Here is an 18,037-nt window from a genome sequence, read left to right on the forward strand (position 1 = left end):
TTACTTCTGTGATCTTACAGGTTAAGACATAGGGAGAAACAAAATGTAATTGGTTATTCCTTGTAGGAGACAAGGGCAAAACCAACAAAACTAGAAGATAACAAATACAGAATGTCAGGAGAGAAACAGTTACTGCTGCATGATTTTATGAGGTCCAGATAAAAGCCAGTGTAAGACCAAAAGCTTGACACCTAATTTTTTTAACTTATTTTGAATTATTTCAAAAGGCAGAGAGGAGGAACAAGAACAAAACACAGACAGTGATTAAGGCTCAACACACTCGGACATGGTTCAGAGCGAGGCATTTCCAAAAGGTCTAGTAAAAAGTAACCTCTCTCCTATCAGTTACCACAACAAGCATCCCTGTGCATGGAGTTCACATGGCAAGGTGCTGGCAGCAGAGGGGCTTCAGCAGGGCCTCCTGTGAGAGGAGATGTAGAACAGGGGCCTCTCCCCTTCTCCTAGTGCCCCTGCATGCCCAGAATGCCGGGGCTGCTCCCGGATGAGCACCGGCAGTAGAGGAGGGCATGCACTCGGCACTGATGACAGTGCTTAGCATTTTGGCCAAGCCATTTGATGAAATCCTTAGCCTCAGTGACATCTTATATCTGTCCCTCTAGGCAACAGCATCTCAACTCTTCAGCCAGATCCAGTTCCTAAGCCATAGGACGATGCCACAGGTGTGGCTGTGGGTGATGGTTACCCACCTTTTGGGCTGAATTATGGTGCTGTCCCAAAGGGAGACTGCCTGGATGTGCTCACAGGATGTGTTTTTCCAGCCTCTAGTGGCTCCCTGTGTTAGAGCCAAACTGAAAAAGTGCAAAAGCTGCCGATGACAAAGAGCTGTGGAAGTACAATATCCCAGTGCCTGTGGTGACATCAGGCATGCTACTATCTGGGATTGTGGTGCTTTGCACAGTGAACCAGAAAGAAGAGTAAGCACCAGGACAAGCCTATACCGAAACACCCCCAGAAGTCTGCATGCTACCTGGTCAGACTGGGATTTCAGAGCTGAAGCTCGCTTCCCTCTCTCCTCCAAGGAGGACCTTCAGTTAGTACTTCCTATGCACCAAAGGCATAAAACTTAGCCAGTAGGGTGCACAGTCAGTTCAGAAATCACACCAGTCACACAGTGTCTGAGGCACAAAGGACATAGAATGCGTCTAAGACTGGCAGCACAGGCAGGATCGGACCTTTCAGAGCCTGGAGAAGACAGCCTGACCTGTGGGAGGGCCCTTTCCCACAGCAACCAGTTTACGGTCAGAGAGCGGCTATGTAGCATGGCTGCAGAAAAAGGTAATTCTCCTTCAAAGCTCAACAGTCTTCCTAAGGGCTGCTATGTGCTGGCTGCGTGAGTGGGAGTTGGGGAGTAGAAGAAAGGTACAATGCCTAGGAAGCACTGAATTGAAGGAAACTGCATGATATCAGTGTGCACCACTGCTTTTAACCACTGCAGTGCTTGAAGCCCTTGCTGCCTACCTGCTATTGACCACAAAGACCAATAGGAGACTTTGCAGTTTAGTCCACATCTTCCTTTTGAGTTACCCACAGAACAGCTACAGTGACTGATGGGACAGGCACAGGGCACACTTCATATGAAGCATGGAAGATGGTGATTTCCCAGGAAGGGGCACAGAACAGAGCTGGGCTCACAATCAGATGTGGAAGGGAATACTAAAACCCCAGCAAAACTGCTCTCCTTCTTCTCCACGTGGTGATGGGTCCAGGCACAACAAGTCCAGCTTCCTTTAGTAAGCCTTCCCTGTGTTTTCTGGACTACTGCTGCTTTCTCCTTCCACTATGTCTTATGTGGGCTTGAGACTTGCCTCAATATGCACCATGGTGTACCCATATACACCCTGCCCCACAGAGATGCAGACCCAGGTTTTCCAGCAGTTCCAGCAAGTGCTCTGTGAACCGATTACTCTTTGCAGGAGCAGAGGAGCTTCCATTACTACTGCCCTGGAAGCAATCTGAAGAGGATATCAAGAGCAGGTGCCAGACGGGGCTGAAGGAGGATTACAAGCAGGTGGAAACAACCTCACGCAGCTTATCCTGATGGCTTTGATGCTCAGCCCTCCATCTGCCCCAGAGTCAAGAAGGTGGTACAGCAGAGGGGATGGGAGGACAGCAGCAGCACACAGCTGGTCCCGGCCGACCTCCAGCCTCCGGCTCCCGAGTAGCAACATCCACATCCAGGCAGTGACAACCACTTAAAGCTAAGGGCCAACTTTACCCTCTCGCGTTACGGCACTCGAATATCTACGGAACCAGCCGTCGGCCACTCGCAGCCTGGGACCTTCTCAGGCTGGACTTCAGCCGGAGTTAGGTGCCATAATCCCCCTAGGAATGCAGTCCCATAGCCCCAAGTGGAACCCACGCTTGCCGCTTCCCCAAGCACGTCGTTCCGCTTTACAGGAGCACAGGTTAGGTTGCTTTTCTCCTGCCTTGCAGTCCTTCCTCCGCAGCCCTCCCTGGCAGCGAAGCGCTGACATCCACCCTCTCGCCTCCCGCCGCGGCACGGTCGCTGCCACCCCCCGCACCCCCAGCGGGCACCGGAGCCGCCCCCCGGCCCGGCCCCGAGCATGCTCAGTGCCGCCCTGACCTACTTTCCCCTGCCAGAGCCGGCGGTGGCGGAGGACAGCGCTGCGGCACAGTACGGCACAGTACGGCACAGTACAGCGCAGTACAGCGCAGCGCAGCGCCCCGTGATCGCGGACTGCGGCAGCGCCGCGCTGCGCTCCGCCCGCCCGCGCAGCGCGCCCCGGGCCCGGCATGGTGCTGCGCGGGGCGCGCTGAGGGCACGGCGGCGGGCGCTGCCGCAGGGCGGACAGCGGACAGGTGAGCGGGAGCGGCGCTTCGGCGGGGGAGGGGGCGGCGGAGGCGGCGGGGGCGGCGGCCGCCTCTCCCGGCACCTGCCCGGCTCTCTGCGCCTCGGAGAGGGTGGCTGCGGAGCGAGCGGCGCGCTGTCCCGCAGCGGGGGAGTGCGGGTAGGCGGCCGCGGCGCTGGGGAAGCGGCGGCTCCGCAACCCGCCTTCCCGGCACGGGAGCCGCAGCGGGGAGCGGGAGGTGCCGCGTTGGGAGCGTAGAACGGCTGCTCTGGAAGTAATGCCGTGCGGAGCGTGAAAGTTCAAGGGATGGATTCACAGCGGGACCGGGGCTTTCAGGAAGACGCGCAGCTCTAAGCAGGAAGACCTGGGGCTTCTGCCTTCCCGCTGATCCCAGTGGGCTGACGCCCGCTCCGGGCAGGAGAATGAACGAGCGTTAGGAATTCTGCATAGGGACGTTTTCTGTATAGCTGACCAGTTCAGAGAGCTGAAGTCGTGCTGCCTTGCATTTAAAATAAAGGTGACCCCCTGCTTGTTCGCTGTAATTACCTCTTTATTTCAGAGGACAGCCTCACGAGGTAGAAGTCAGTTTCCAAAGTGCCCTGCAGGAACTGCAGCCTTACGCTTCAGTGCGATTTGGTAGAAGGAGCCAAAGTCGAAAAGCACCAGAAAAGTGGGCATAGAGATCAGAGCGCAGCGCTGCTGAGCAGGCGCTTGACCGGTGCGTTTATTTGGGCGCCTGGTAGGAGAGCGTGCTTCCCAGCAGTGCTTTGTGAGCTGTTGACGTTCTGTTCTGGAGCCTGCTCCAGAAACAGAAGTATCGGCAGAGTAGGCAATGCTACATGCCACACGCGGCTTCATTTGGTTTGTCTGAAGAACACTGAGGTTAGTTCACAGTGATAAAAGCAGAGGAGTTTACAGGGGAAAAGTGGAGTGGTTGAGATGTTTGGAGCCAATGCATTATGGAACAGTTTCTCTCTTCACTGCAGTAGGACAAAATCTGGTAGATCTCCTTTCAGTGGAGGTGATGTTTGCGTAGCAGAATCTTTTGTCTGGCTTAGTGTGTACACTTAGCAGCAGCACCATTGGAGTACTTGTGCTTGGTGCACTAGGGATCCTTTTTTAGTAGAAAGGCTTCTAGTTCAGACTGCAGTATGCCAATGTCCATCATTTAGGAGCACAATTCAGGCAGTGTGAGTGCAGGCTGTATATGTGCCATTTCTTCTGAAGAATATGAAGCTGAAAGTCTAGGCAGACAGCAGACAGTCCACCAAGAAATAGCTTGCTTTCCAGTTTAGTATGTGATATTAGTCCAACACAGGCAAGTTTCCCATAGTGAAAGCTTGTATAACACAGATGTGTTAGCATGTCACCAGAAGGCTGTGGTATAAGACCAAGCTCCTTAGCACTTCCTGGGATTTTTCCTTCCTGCAGTTCTGAGCTGCTGCATGGCCTCCCAGCTGTGTACCCTTGCAAAGCCCTCTCTGTAGCTTTACCTTGGTTATTTAGTTGTGCTGACTCCAGCAGTGGCATTCTTCATCCACATACAGACCGACCTTGGAAACATCGTTTCCAAGATAGTGGGTGTACTGTTATTTTTTCCCCAGTTACTATGATTAAAATAAATCATAACAGCCTTTTAGAGCATCAGATCTTCTGTCTACCAGGAAAGAGGTGAGAGGCAGACAAAACTTGTACGTGTTTGTATAGGTGTAGGATAGAGTGATTCAAAGAGATGTCATGATTTTTACTTAGCTAACACAGCATTAGACAGCCCACTGTCTCCCGTCAGAGTCATGAGCAGGAGCAGTGCTTCTTTATCAGAAATCAGGAGCACTGTACAGGCACATAATTTTCCTACTTTGGAAGAAGACCACAACACATGAAGGGATTATATTAAGAACAGCCTATCTAGGCAGGCTTAACATTTAATTAACACATTCTGTCATTCTGAAAGCTTTGTACCCTCAAATGATTTCTGCTGATGTTTTTAAGTCATACAGGGACAGGGCATCTGTACTTCATTGCAACCACGCTGCTGTGTGTGCATTCCCTACTCACAAGCACACGATGTGTGGCACATGGTCCTACCAGCACTGCTGCGTTTTCTTCAGTAGGTTGTGCCTGTGGCTGGTGGCAGTGGTGTCATACGGTATAGCAGATCACTCTGTGAGGGTTACATTTATAAACTCATCTCTGAGTCGTGTTGCTGCATTAGCTGTTCTGTGTGTTGTCTAATTGTGATCAGCTTGACAAAAGATGCTTAGAAATTTCTGTTATTTTGATGTTACTTGATGCAGATAAAATGGCACAAAAGTTAGAGGTTCTTCAGTAAACTCTTGATGAATTCTACCTAGGTTATGTCACAACAGTGGCCATATGAAGACACACTAGCAGAGGGCGGTATTGATTACATTTGTGTACAAGCAAGGCTCACGTTTCTGTCTGGTGCAAGGCAAACTCCTCTGAATACCATTTCCTGTTCCTTTCTGATACTTGTGGAAGAAACAGGCACATTTAACCTGAAGTGATCTTTTTCTATTGCAGCCAGCTGTGAATGGCTAGATTCATTTAAATTCCCCCTTTACAAGTTTAATCCTGTCTTAATCACAGCATCCACATGTAAACCTCTTTGCACTGAATCACAGAAACGAATACACGCTTAAGCCAGTCATTAAAAATGGGTAAATATATGCATCTTGCAGCTCTGTGAGGACGTAGATGAATTAGTCATACTCCACGCTGTTTTCTTCCCATTTTTTATTCTGTTTTATAAATGGGAACCTTTTGTTAAAATACTGTTTCTAATGGAAACTGTATGCAGTGAAGTGAATACACTTACTGAAAGCATGTACAGAATTTAGAATTTAAAAAGTAGGGAAGTCTTCAGTCCTGCAAGGGCTAAATTCCCTGCATCTGGGATTTTTATTCATCGTTTGAAAAAGGAAAACAAGTAGACGTAACTAAGGGATGGTCAATTTTGCCAAAAAGCTCAGTTGAAGAGAAAGCAAAGGGAAGTGAGTCAGGCCCCATTCCACATTGCCATGTTCCTAGCAGTAAGGATAGATAAGCTACCCCTAGAGCATGTGAGATCTGTTGTTTTTGCTGACCTTGGTTACTTAAGCTGTTAGTAGACTAATACCTGTGGAGTGCTGGTATAAATAGAAGGTAGGAGGTGAATGAAAAAAAAAAAGGGAAGATTACCCAAAACTTGGTGAGGACAGGCAGTGTGCAGATGTGTGTGGAAGTGTGGGACTCTGCATCTTCTTTGTTCCTTCTTTCTCAACAGGGGTAACTTCTAGGCATTGACCCATCTGTGTTTATTGCCAACAGTAAAACAGCAGCTGTGCTGAAAGCTTGCAGGGAGTTGAGCTTCTTAAAGCTATACAGATGTTTCTGGAATAATAGCTTTGTATACAAAATGACACTGAGTAGCAATTATACAGCCTCCAAATAAGTACAGATGCTAAGTAAATCTAAATCATCATCGTGAAAGAAGTATTTGTTTGGAAAATCCTTACAAGAGCTCATACCTAATCAAATGTGAACCGGGCTTTAAAAAATCTCTGCTACTGATAGCCTTGTTTCTGCTTTAGGATCCAGGTAGCCCACAGCTCAGTAGAAGGACTTTTCCTCTGCGGGACTTGTGTTGATTTTAAAAACAGCAAACTTCTCCACTAAACATAAAACATTGCCTTTGCTGCAGTCATTAAAATACCTCCAAGAGAAAGCAAGCAAATTGCTCATTCCGTATAAAAATGTGCATATGTGCTACATCTTACCTAATGAAAAGTTAAATGTTCAAGTTGCGTCAACAGTTTTGTTTTGTCTTAATTTGGTGTATTGCTTTAAAAAAAAAAAAAAAAAAAAAAGATTTGATACAGCAGAGGTGCTGGGATTATAGGAACTGCAACATCAGAGGGGAACTTTTCAGAGGTTTGGCATTCTTGAGGTACTTTTAAGTAATCTCTCAGTAATTACCTAACAACAGCCTCTGTCTGTTCATTTTTAGATTAATGGATTAAGGTCTTTGAGCATTTGTTGCAGTGAGGCGAACAGCCACCACCAGATCACTTAAAAACATGGCCAAATCAATGGAACCATTCAAGTGTTTAAAGTGAGGAGGGTTTAAATTCTCCAGGATTTCATATGTTGGCTAGTTAAGCAGTACTGAGGCATGAAGTAGAACAAAGAGGAACAATAATAAGGAGAGCTTTACGGTAAAGATACTTATTTGCAATAATGCTCCTAAAATATTTACATGCTTGTAAAGGCATAATCTGCAGGATATTTTTACCATCACTGAATAGAATGACGTATCCTTCCTTCACTGCTCCAAAAGTCTGCATTTGTTACGTAGGCAATGTTTATCTATATAGGATATTTTTAACCGTATAGAATGTAGGGTAATGATATTGCTTGTTGCTTTCTTGCTGTAGTTTATTGTATGGTCCATGATCTGTGTGAAACTACTGAGCACTCAGGCTTCCACAATCCTGAAATAAATAAGCAGCATCTCTCCTGAGTGTGTGACGATTACTTATTGCACACTGGGCAATGAATGTGCTTTTCAGACAACAACATGAGTAAAGTGTGATTGTGAAATTAGGGGTATGCCTCTCTGTTAGGAGAGATCTTACAGAAGTCTGGTAAAGACACAATCACACTTTTGAGTTGAATGTCTGATTGCAAGTCCATATGTTCTATCTGCAAATCTGCAGGTAATGTGTCTATATTGACTGAAAATGAAGTCACAAACATAATTCCTGGATTTTTTTTTTGCAACCTTGAAACCCATTCCCAAATTCCTGTATCAAAACACAAGGTGCTTATTATATGCTGCTCACAGGATTGTGTTTAGCCAATATATCAAAATGCTCACAATTATTTACCATCACTTCAGTCAGCGCTGCACACCGCCCCATCTCAGACCTTGGCTGACCTCCCAGTTTAAAATTTCTACACATATAGCCATAATTTCTGTTGTAGCATTTTGTGTCCCTTGTCTGTAATCTGTGAGAGGAGCCTGTGTCTTTGTCCCCCATACCCATGCATCATGTGCCTGAAGGCAGCAAGTGTCACACCAAGTGGCATTGCCAGTATGGCCAGAGCAGTATCACACAGCCTTGACAAGAAGTTTTTGAAAGGTTCCCAGGCAGCTGAATTCAGCCAAAGAGTCTGAAACACATGTAGTTGGGAGTTGCTGCCCAGCTGGAAGCTGCAGTCTAGGTGGGAAAGGAAGCTCTTCAAACTACAAATGCTGCTACTGTGCCACCTATTTGACATAGCCAGGGAAGTGGAAGACAAAGGAGTTAGGAAGGACTGAAATCCTCACAGAAAGAATACAGTGCACCTCTTTCAGAACCAGGCTGCAGTATTGTATGGACTACCAGATGACTAGAGAAACAAATCAGGAAGTTGTTGCAAGTTGTAAACAAGTTGTATTTCTCTTCATTTGTTTTCTAGACCCCAGTAGCTTAATTGTTTCAATAGGTAGTTTTCACTCTCCTATGAACTGGCAATGAACTTTCCAGCTTTTGTGTCATTATCAGTGTGCCTTCCTTTGCATTCCTCTTCCAGTGACACCTGTTAGTTTTTACCATTGCCCACTCTGAAAAGGCATTGCCCATGGCAACTAAGAGAGGGATTGGCCTGAAGAGGAAATGTAATAAGTAGTTTAAAAAAAAAAAATAAAAAATTAGCATTAATTTTGTTTTGTAGCGTCAGCCCTGATAATTGCAGACAAATTAGAACTAAAGTGGAAGTCTTTTCGTTTTCTTGGTCACTTAAAAGCTAAGCAAGACAGCATTGGGATGTTAAAGTTGTATGGCTACAATTTATGCATTGAACTGATTTCTTTTGCTTCACTTCTGAATCAAATAGCCTCACAGTTAATAGGATTACACATTATTCCAAGTACAAGAATAGGCAAGTCTTACAGGAGTAAGCAAGCCAGGAAAAAGTATGCATCACTGACTTCTGTTCTTTTGTGCTGTCATAATGTCATTCTGCACAATTGCAGTGCTTATAAATGTAGCACCTCACTCACTGCGCTTTTTCTTGGCAGCAGTGATACTGGGAAGCAAACTCATCCGTGATGGGAAAAAGTAAATGGTCAGTCAGAACGTTTCTCTGAGTCATTTCTGTTTCCAGCCAGTCTGCGCTGAAAGTGTCTTCTATTAAGACCATCAATGGTTTTGGACAGAGAAGTTTTAATCTCAATTTTGCTCCATTTCACAGTCAGGAACAATACCATCAGCCTGCGGCTGTGCTTGCTCTCGAGCCTATCCCAGGGAACTTCTAGATAAAAAAGGCAGAGAGAGCACCACAGAGACAGCTGTCCTGTCACTTAGAAGAAAAGCCTGTCGCAGTTCCCTCTCCTAGCTCATTTTGTGCAGTTTTTCTTGGAAGTTAATCCTGCAAGCAGCACTGTTACTTTCAGATTTTCATTTTATACAGTGTAGAAAGAAACAAAAAACTAAATAATTGAATATAAGGACCCCTGGCAACTATCTTTCAGTAGTGAATGTTGCTGCAATTATAGTATCCAGGGGAAGTTGTATTTGTGTTAGATGACTGAGGAGAATTTGGACATTCCTCTTATATCATCTTAGAGGTATGCCTGTCCCTCACTACAGCTGTGGGTGGAAGAAGTAGTTCAGGGTAGCCAGGTTATTTCTTTTCCTTTTCATGCACCACAGTATAAATAAACAAATAAATAAAAGAAGAAGAAGGAAAAATAAGTGTATGCAACTATATTAAACTTACTGTAAACTTCTAGTTTTTCAGGTAGCTTGTGTGTCTTTGGGGGGGATGATAGAAAGGGATGCATCTATTCTTTCCATGTTCAGAAAGGTAACCTTATATTAATTCCCATCCTTAAAAGTGCTCCCAGAGATTAATTCTGTTCCTTCAGAGCAATACTCAATATTATAATGTCCCCCTTCATTAGTGTCCTTTGTTACTCTCAGTCTTAAGGAATTCTTGCAGTAATCTTTGTTTTAGTCTAGCCAATCTAACTGTTCTCTGACTAAGGGCGAAATTAGAAGGTTAGACATCTTGGCTGTCTTCACAGTTTTTATGATAGGCCACAGTTCAGTAAAACCTGTCATGGCCAAGAACCAGAGCGATTAGCACTGTGCCCACTTCTCCCATACCCTGCATTCTCATGCGTCTTGGCCAGAAGTGGGCTGACATCACCAGCAGTCCTGTTTCAATACCCTTAGCCTGCCTTTTAGTTGTGTAATTGAATCATAACTCATTGCATCACTTATGTTTAAGAAAGCAGCTGACTCCCACGTTTGTTTTCCATAACATCCTCAGATCCTCAGGCTGCTACTGCATGTATGGCAAAAGCAAGATGCAAACTCTCAGGCAGTTTCCCTTTGCACCACAATCTGGTGTCAGGGCATTTTATACTGTTTCCAGTTCTTCCTGCTTTGCAAATCTGACTGCCATGTTTTTGGTTCTGTGCAGCAGCTTAGCAGAGGGTCCAGGATGGGTGGCTCTGCAGGTGAGTACCCTCTAACTGTCTCTTATTAGGTGGAGCTGAGAAAAACTTTGTTGCTGTTGTTTTTTCGATCCACTAACAGTGCATAGGAAATCTTTCCTTTGGTGTGTATCCTATCACTTCTTCATTGCCCTAGGAACATTTGTCTAAACTAGCATCTTAAAACACTGTTCTTCAGAGAGATTTCTCTCTAACTCCTCAGATAAAACCAGATGCCCATCAAGAGCCCTTCCCTGGATGGCATGTGAAAGCAGCCGCCACTCCTCCTAAACATTCTACTTTAAGATTCCTGCCTGGTTATTGCTCATAGCAGCCATCAAACTGTATTTATTTCAAGCAGATATGCATCTGTGTATGTTATTAATATTCTGCGTTCCAGGAACATACATGAGAAAGTACATTCCCAAGAGTAACACAAGTAGGTAGATGTCAATTACTTCATCTCTATATCTTAATTTTTACTGCATATATATATGATTCACTTGTGTTGTGCCAGAAGGAGGGAGCAGCTGTTATTTTCAGACAAGTAAATGTCCCCTCTGACCACATTAACCAGTCAGATTTGTTACCTCTACACAAAGGTGCAGTTTTTTATTTCAGGTGTTGTGTGTTAAGCATGGTTAAGCATACAGAATGGGTATCCTCACACCATTACTGCCACCACACACTTTCCAAAACATCCATCCATAGCATCCCAGTACTGTAGGGACTCACTGGGCCAACAAGGAAACTGAACTTCCCAATAGACTGGGGGTCCTTAAATGTTTTCTGTTCACCTGCTGGGTGATGTTAAACAACAGTTTGGGTTGCTACAGATTTTTCTGCCATCAGAAAATATGTTCAAATATGACAAAAACAGGCTGCAGTCAGTAGCTAGTAATAAAAGCTTGAGCAGTTTATGTTGTTCCTTTGCCCTTCCCATTGTCTTAAACCATCAAGTCTTTGTTCCTCCTTCCCTTTCCAGAAAGTGTGACATGCCTTTTGGCTTTTCTGTGTGGTGCAATGCAGATCTATCACACTGTCCAAGAGCATTTTATAGACTAAATAACCATAAAGAATAGCTGTCTCCAAGGTTAACAGAGTAGTAGAAGCTAGATGTAAATAGTGACTGAAATGATTGAAGTACTTTTTCCAAGGCAAAGATTTAGACATACTGTGCCTGTCTATAGAGAATGTGTAGAATTTAGACTCTTCGCAGTTTGCACAGTCGGAAATGGATTTTTGAAGTCACTGTTCGTATGGCTTTATATGACAAATTAGATTTGTATGTTAATTTAAGATTAAAAATTATTCTGGCTCTTCACTGCAGATATCTCCACGTTTGGTATTTAGGAGAACAGAGAAAATGAGGGCAAACTTGAGGCTATGACAGACATCCATACCTTTCATGCAGCTTCTCTGAAAAAAAAAACAAAACATGTTTTTTTCCAATAATGATCCATCCTACAGGATAGAGGAAGCTAATTTGCTCTTTTAATAGCAGCTGTATCCATTTGTACAAAATCAACTTTGTTGCATTTCAGAGAATAGAGAATGGAGAAGAAAACAGCCTAAGACAAAAACAACCAGTGAAAGACAGCAATGTTGCTTTCTTTTTGAATAAAGAAGAGGGAAATTGATTGATTGATTTTATTTTAGTTATTCTTGTGTGTGTGTAACCTGCCTAGCTTTGTCTAGCAGTCATTTCTCCATACTAAAGTAGATGAAGTACCATAACATCAAACAAATCTTCAGTAAAATGTAAACCGTTTTGCAAGTGAAATATTCACTTGGGGAAAGATGGCTGAATACTAACTATGGCCTATTTTTGGATTTCAGATAGATTGCTCAAACTAATAAGGTTCATTAAGTTTCAGTTATTTATCTTACAAAAACACGAGTTAAACCAATGTGGTTAGATATTCTGATGTGATTTTAATGTATTTTGTGGCCCTTAGACTCCAAGTGAGATTTTGAGAGGTGCTCATCTTGAGGCCAGCATTGTGCCATCAGTCAGTAGCGAATGCCTATTGTGTTCACTGGGGAACATAATAAGGCCAATACAGAGCACATTTGTAACTCCCCCTCCTCTGTCTACAAACTGAAGTCATTGTTAATGAAAGGGCTTATTGTAGATGATTAGTTGAGGAAAAATATTGTTGTGAGAGTGTCCAAAAACTGAACAAGCAAAATACTTCAGGCCACATAAGGAATGGAAAAGTCCCAGCTTCATTTGTACCTCAAAGAAACCTTGCCTGTTAGTATGTCACTAGCAAGTATTTTTCTTTCAAAATCTGCTCTAAAAATGATTTTACAAACTACTAAGTGCCCTCTTTTACATATCTCTTCCATGTTACATTTTATCTCAGAAAAAAAAATTTAAAATAAGTGAATGGATGGTTTTAGATGTTTTTTTGTATGCTTTATTGTATTCAGACAAAATTGCAAATGATAAGGGCTCTAAAAGCAGCTCCAAAAACCCTTCCTGGAGTGGTTTCTTCCTTCTGACATGTTCCACATTTCAGCGAAGACTGTGCGTGACAGAGCTGCAGCACTGAACTGGTAGTGACAGCTCTAATGTGCGTTACCTTTGTTCGCCTGTTGATTTTGCAGATGCAAAAAAAGAAGAAGAAGAAAAAAAAAGAGAGAAATCTGTAGCACTTTCAGAATAAAATTGTAGCTGCTGCTGTAGCTAAATTGCTGCTAAGTGTCTAGGTGATAAAAGCCTTCTCCTACGCCTGCCTCTCTGAACAACAGGAAAATGTATGCATCTTTTTCCAGTAAGAAAAAGGACTGTGATAACATTAGCATTTAGACAAGACATTGAGCTGATGATTGTGCAATGCATTAGTGGATGTGTCACTATTTTAAAGGAGCACATCTAATGGATTGTTTATACAGGCCATCTCATAATGCTTATTTATTATTTTTTTCAGGGTATTAAAAAACAAAAAAAATTGCATGGATCAAAATAAGGCTCTCTTGTGACCTCCTCACCTCAAGGGCCTGCATTCTACAGAACCAACCCAAGTTTCCAGCCAGCTGCATATAGCACTGAAAGAAAATGAACATACTGAACAGCCACCACTTTTTGTGCTTTCTGCCTACCATACGCCTTGTCATCTTATTAGCAGCTCTGACAACTGCTGAGGATGTGACTAATAGCACTTTCAACCGCACTGGCACAAACACAGGGTCTGTGCCTGTGGTCATCTCCCACATCGACCATATCATAGTCAAGGAGGGGTGTAGTGCCTTGATTGACTGCAATGTCCAAGGTAGTCCCAGTCCACATTACAGATGGTACAATTCCAACGGCCGCCTGCTCCACGAGGATGAGAATAAAGGTAAGATTTTAGTATTCTCAGCAATGTAGCCTGTCCTGAGACGCTTCTGATTTCAGCAGGCTAACTAAAAGCCTTAATTTAATGACCTGCAGAAAAATATACAAATCATATCACCTATAAGTGTTGTATATACCTTGGAAGAAAACAATTCTTTTGTAATGTGTTATTTATAGCAAAACGTAGCAAGAAGCTGAGATGCCTATGTTGTAGGCAGGCTTCTTTTCATTGGAAGACTTCAGGCTTGATCCTATTATTCACTCTCTTCTCTTTGTTCTTCTCTGACACCAAAGAAGACAGAAAAGCTGTTTTCCGACTCAACAAGAGATTCTCTTGGCATATGGGAAGAGTTCATTGGCACAGTTTCAAAGAAAATAACTCCCTGCAGGCCCTCCCTGTCTTTATGTACAGTGCCACGTGTGAGAAACAGGAGATGCCCAGAATGACCAAATCTATGTTGAGGCAGCAGTTAGATGGACAGGCCAAGTCTGATCCATTCTGGCTGCAGTAAGACTGTTGTATTTGCCAGAGACCTTCATTTCACATGAGCTTGTTTTCCTTAAAAGGAAGGTTTGGTGGATAATCGTAGTTATACTTTTAGGGAGCATTCAGTGGGGGAAGATGGAAGGTATTTTGCTCATGTAATCCTTCTGTGCTGAATGCTTTGTTCACAGCATGATGAAATTAACTCTTAGTAATTCCCAATAATTGCAGGACAGCTTGTCTAAATAGTAGCTGAACTGAGGGACAGCTCTATTATTATGGAAATGATTGACCCAACTGTAAGTGCTATAACAGCATATCTATAACAACTTACTACGTAACAGGTTATATTTTACATTTCAATATTTTATCTTTTTTTTTCTCTAGAGCTAGAGAAAGAATCTGCTTGACCTAATTAAGCAGATTTTCAGATATAACTTGTGCATGATCATAGGAACATATAGAGAGTTTTACTAGAGCTCACCAACAGAAGTTTTCCTGCTTAGCTGGGCATCTAACTTTTGGTCTTAGTGTAGCTGACTGAGAAAGGCAGCTGCTAACACAAGCATTCAGGTAGGCAAGGAAAAACTTTGACTAAATCAATGAAAATGCAAATGTTGCATAAAAAATGTGACTTTATCTTAGACTTCCAACACTGCACTTCCTTCTTTAAGAAAATGGTTCTTTTCATGTAAGAGATGTTCCCTAGCACAATATGTATATATATATGGTTGGGCTGAAAAAGGTGTTGAGCTGTTATTAAAAAAAAAACAAAAACAAAAACAAAAACAGCAATTATAGCTTTTCTATGTATTGTTTTCACATGTGGCTTACACTGTCTGCCATGTTTCATCGGCACAAAACCTGTCTTTGGATCACAGTTCAGTGCTGTTATGTCATTTGTAATAACTGGAGCCAGGATACATCAGCAAGGCATCTTGTCATTCTGCAGTGAATAAAGACCTACTCTGCCAACACTGCAATTCAAAGAAATACATAGCAGCCTGTACTGTATATCTTAACCTAGAACTGGAGAAGAAAGTGTTACACATGTTGACACATCCACTGTAAAACAGTTTTACTCAAAATTTCCCCATCTTTAACTGATTGGAGTCGGTTTTTGGTTTTTTTTGTTTTTTTTTTTAATGTGAAAGTCTGGTTTAGACAAAAGATTTTATTCATTCTATGCATGTTTAATTAGGAAAACAAAAACAAACAAACAAACAAACAAAAACCACAAAAACATGATAAAAGCCCATACCTGCTCTGTATTAATTTTTTTTTTTTAATATTATTGTTATTTATTTATTTATTTATTTGACTACTGAGTCTCAAACTTGCCCAGAGATTCTTCCTGGAATGAAATTAGGTAGGAAATTGAGGAATCCTTACAACAAAAGAACAGGAATGGCTTGGGGTTGTGTTAAAGAGGTGGAGAATGGTTGTGTCCATATCTCTGTAATTGTTGGTTTTTTTTTCAATTTTTTGACATTAACAGAATTACATAGGTTACTGTAATGAAACACCAAAAATAGCCCAATGAAAACACAATAAAATGCGCTGCCAGGGAACTAAAAAAGGAGAGTTTAGTAGGTTTTTCTGTCTCGTAATATTGTTATTATTGTTCATTGAGGATGTGTGGCATGTGTTTGGGAAGCTCTCTGGGATAAGCAGCCATCCATTTATCTGTCTATAAGATGTTCGTAGATGTCATACATATTGACTCACTTTTATGAGACTCTTTTAAGACATGAAATTATAATATATTTGAAATCAGTGTCAATGATTTGATAGCCTAGCTAGGATCTCAGAGGGAGAAAATCCATTGTGATGGCCAATTCTTTGTTTTCTCATCAATGTTATATCTCTCTTCCAAAATCTGAGGCCAGTTAGACAAAACTGATGTTTAAACTGTGCTGAACATGTGAACAAGATGCCTCTAAGTAAGTGATTCTGTTCTCCTTTACAGCAGGAAAATGGTGGTTTCTTGACAATGGGCAACTAAACATTACCAGCGTGTCTTTTGAAGACAGAGGTAAATACACATGTGTCGCATTTAATATGTATGGCAGTGTTAACAATACCGTGACCCTGAGGGTTGTCTTCACTTCTGGAGATATGGGAATCTATTACATGATTGTCTGCCTTGTGGCTTTCACGATTGTTATGATATTGAACATTACGCGGTTATGCATGATGAGCAGTCACCTGAAGAAAACGGAGAAAGCAATCAATGAATTCTTCAGAACAGAAGGAGCTGAGAAACTCCAGAAAGCCTTTGAGATTGCAAAACGTATCCCAATTATCACTTCAGCCAAAACGCTCGAGCTTGCCAAAGTAACACAGTTCAAGACCATGGAATTTGCTCGCTATATTGAAGAGCTTGCTCGGAGTGTGCCTTTGCCACCTCTCATCATGAACTGCAGGACTATAATGGAAGAAATTATGGAGGTTGTTGGTCTGGAGGAGCAAGGACAGAATTTTGTACGGCAGACAGCGGAAGGCCAGGAAACCACTGAAACAGATGAGCTCTATACGATCCCAAATGCTTTGAAGCGCAGTGACTCTCCCACAGCTGACTCTGATGCATCATCACTGCATGAGCCACCTCAGCAGATTGCAATAAAAGTGTCTGTTCACCCACTGTCCAAAAAGGACTGCATGGATGGTCAGTCACAAGAAAGTGTGCAGTTGGACACCAAGGAAGAAGACCTTCCTCAAACACCAGCACTTCCAGCAGAGCCCTCTCCTGAGCCTTCTGCCGAACTCAGTTCTGATGACTCAGCACTGGCAAATGACACGTGTGTTATATATGAAAGCCATGTATGATAGTTACTCCTGAATCTATGCATAGCAGGAAAATCAGGTGGAGCTCTTTTAAAAATACATATTGTACTTGCCGCTAAGCCTTACCAGGAGACTATCATAGCAAAGCATGTATGTGGATTATTGGCACTTTCTTCTCAGTTTGACTTTAATTTATCATGATGTATGGCAGAGTAATTGCTAATACATTAATACTATTTGCTCTTTTCAATTAGGAGTATTTCCAAGAAACATTTACCTCAGCATTTTCTAGGCTGGAGTCATCTGTAGTGGCCACCTGAAAGTCACCGGTAGTGTTTGATGTAGGACACTTGAACACAAAACTGGTTTTCATTTTCCTCCTTCACATTTGTTATTTTCCATTATTTTGCAAATATTGTCTTGTGAATTTGAATTATTGCCCAAGAGGCAGCACTCCAATAGCCAAATAAAATCCTAATAGATTACTTTTACAAAGCCTGTTTGCTGAGCTGTATTGTGATTGAGAAGGCCATTAAAGAAAGTTAAAGGGAAATAGTTTTCCCTTTTCCACTGAATGAAGATGCCAATAAGTGGGTGGTTTGTTTTGTTTTCTTTTTTCTTGTCAAGAAACAACTTTAAGGTGTATTTTAAAGATAGGAAAGTCGTTAAACATCTTACAAAAATTTGCGGTCAGAGCCCTGCAGGTTTTTTTCTTGCATTTGTCTGGCTTTTCCTGAACTTTATAAGGAAAACAGTTGCAAGTATGCAAGATGCTGTGCTTTGTAGTAATTTGGCAGGTATGTGCAGTGTTACTAGAAGACATGCAGGTACATTAACAATCCTGCAAACTCCAATAATCAGGTGATGTCAAAGGTGAAATGCAGAAGGCACTTTTACTGGCATTCTCTATTTTGTGCAGATTTTTATTCTGGGGATCAAACCTAAATTTGTCTGTGAGTGTAAGCTGGAGAATGTTTTATCTAAATTAAAAACAAAGAACAAAACAAAACAAAAACAAAAAAGAAGTGTACTGTAAAATTAGTGCTGGCCACAGAAGCTGTTTACTGTGTTATAATTTCTTGGGTATTTTAAGAACCTCCCGCATA

At 42.5% G+C, this 18,037-nt stretch overlaps 1 protein-coding gene across 3 annotated transcripts; it reads left to right on the forward strand.

Annotated features, from left to right (window-relative positions):
* Positions 1–2,305: 2,305 nt before the first annotated feature.
* On the forward strand, positions 2,306–17,426 carry MFAP3L (microfibril associated protein 3 like). Of its 3 annotated transcripts, none has more exons than XM_085544906.1 (3): positions 2,306–2,426; positions 13,254–13,664; positions 16,114–17,426. In XM_085544906.1, exons 2-3 carry the CDS (start codon positions 13,382–13,384, stop codon positions 16,971–16,973), a joined length of 1,143 nt encoding a protein of 380 aa, XP_085401032.1. In that variant the 5' UTR covers positions 2,306–2,426; positions 13,254–13,381; the 3' UTR covers positions 16,974–17,426. The 3 variants fall into 3 exon arrangements, with proteins under 3 accessions (XP_085401032.1, XP_015716460.1, XP_085401033.1); XM_015860974.3 differs by having other exon boundaries at positions 2,415–2,841; XM_085544907.1 differs by lacking the exon at positions 2,306–2,426 and having other exon boundaries at positions 16,117–17,426.
* Positions 17,427–18,037: the final 611 nt, after the last annotated feature.

The sequence above is a fragment of the Coturnix japonica genome, chromosome 4 (genome assembly GCF_054131305.1).
Source record: "Coturnix japonica strain WE chromosome 4, WE-NBRP24, whole genome shotgun sequence".
NCBI lineage: Eukaryota > Metazoa > Chordata > Aves > Galliformes > Phasianidae > Coturnix > Coturnix japonica.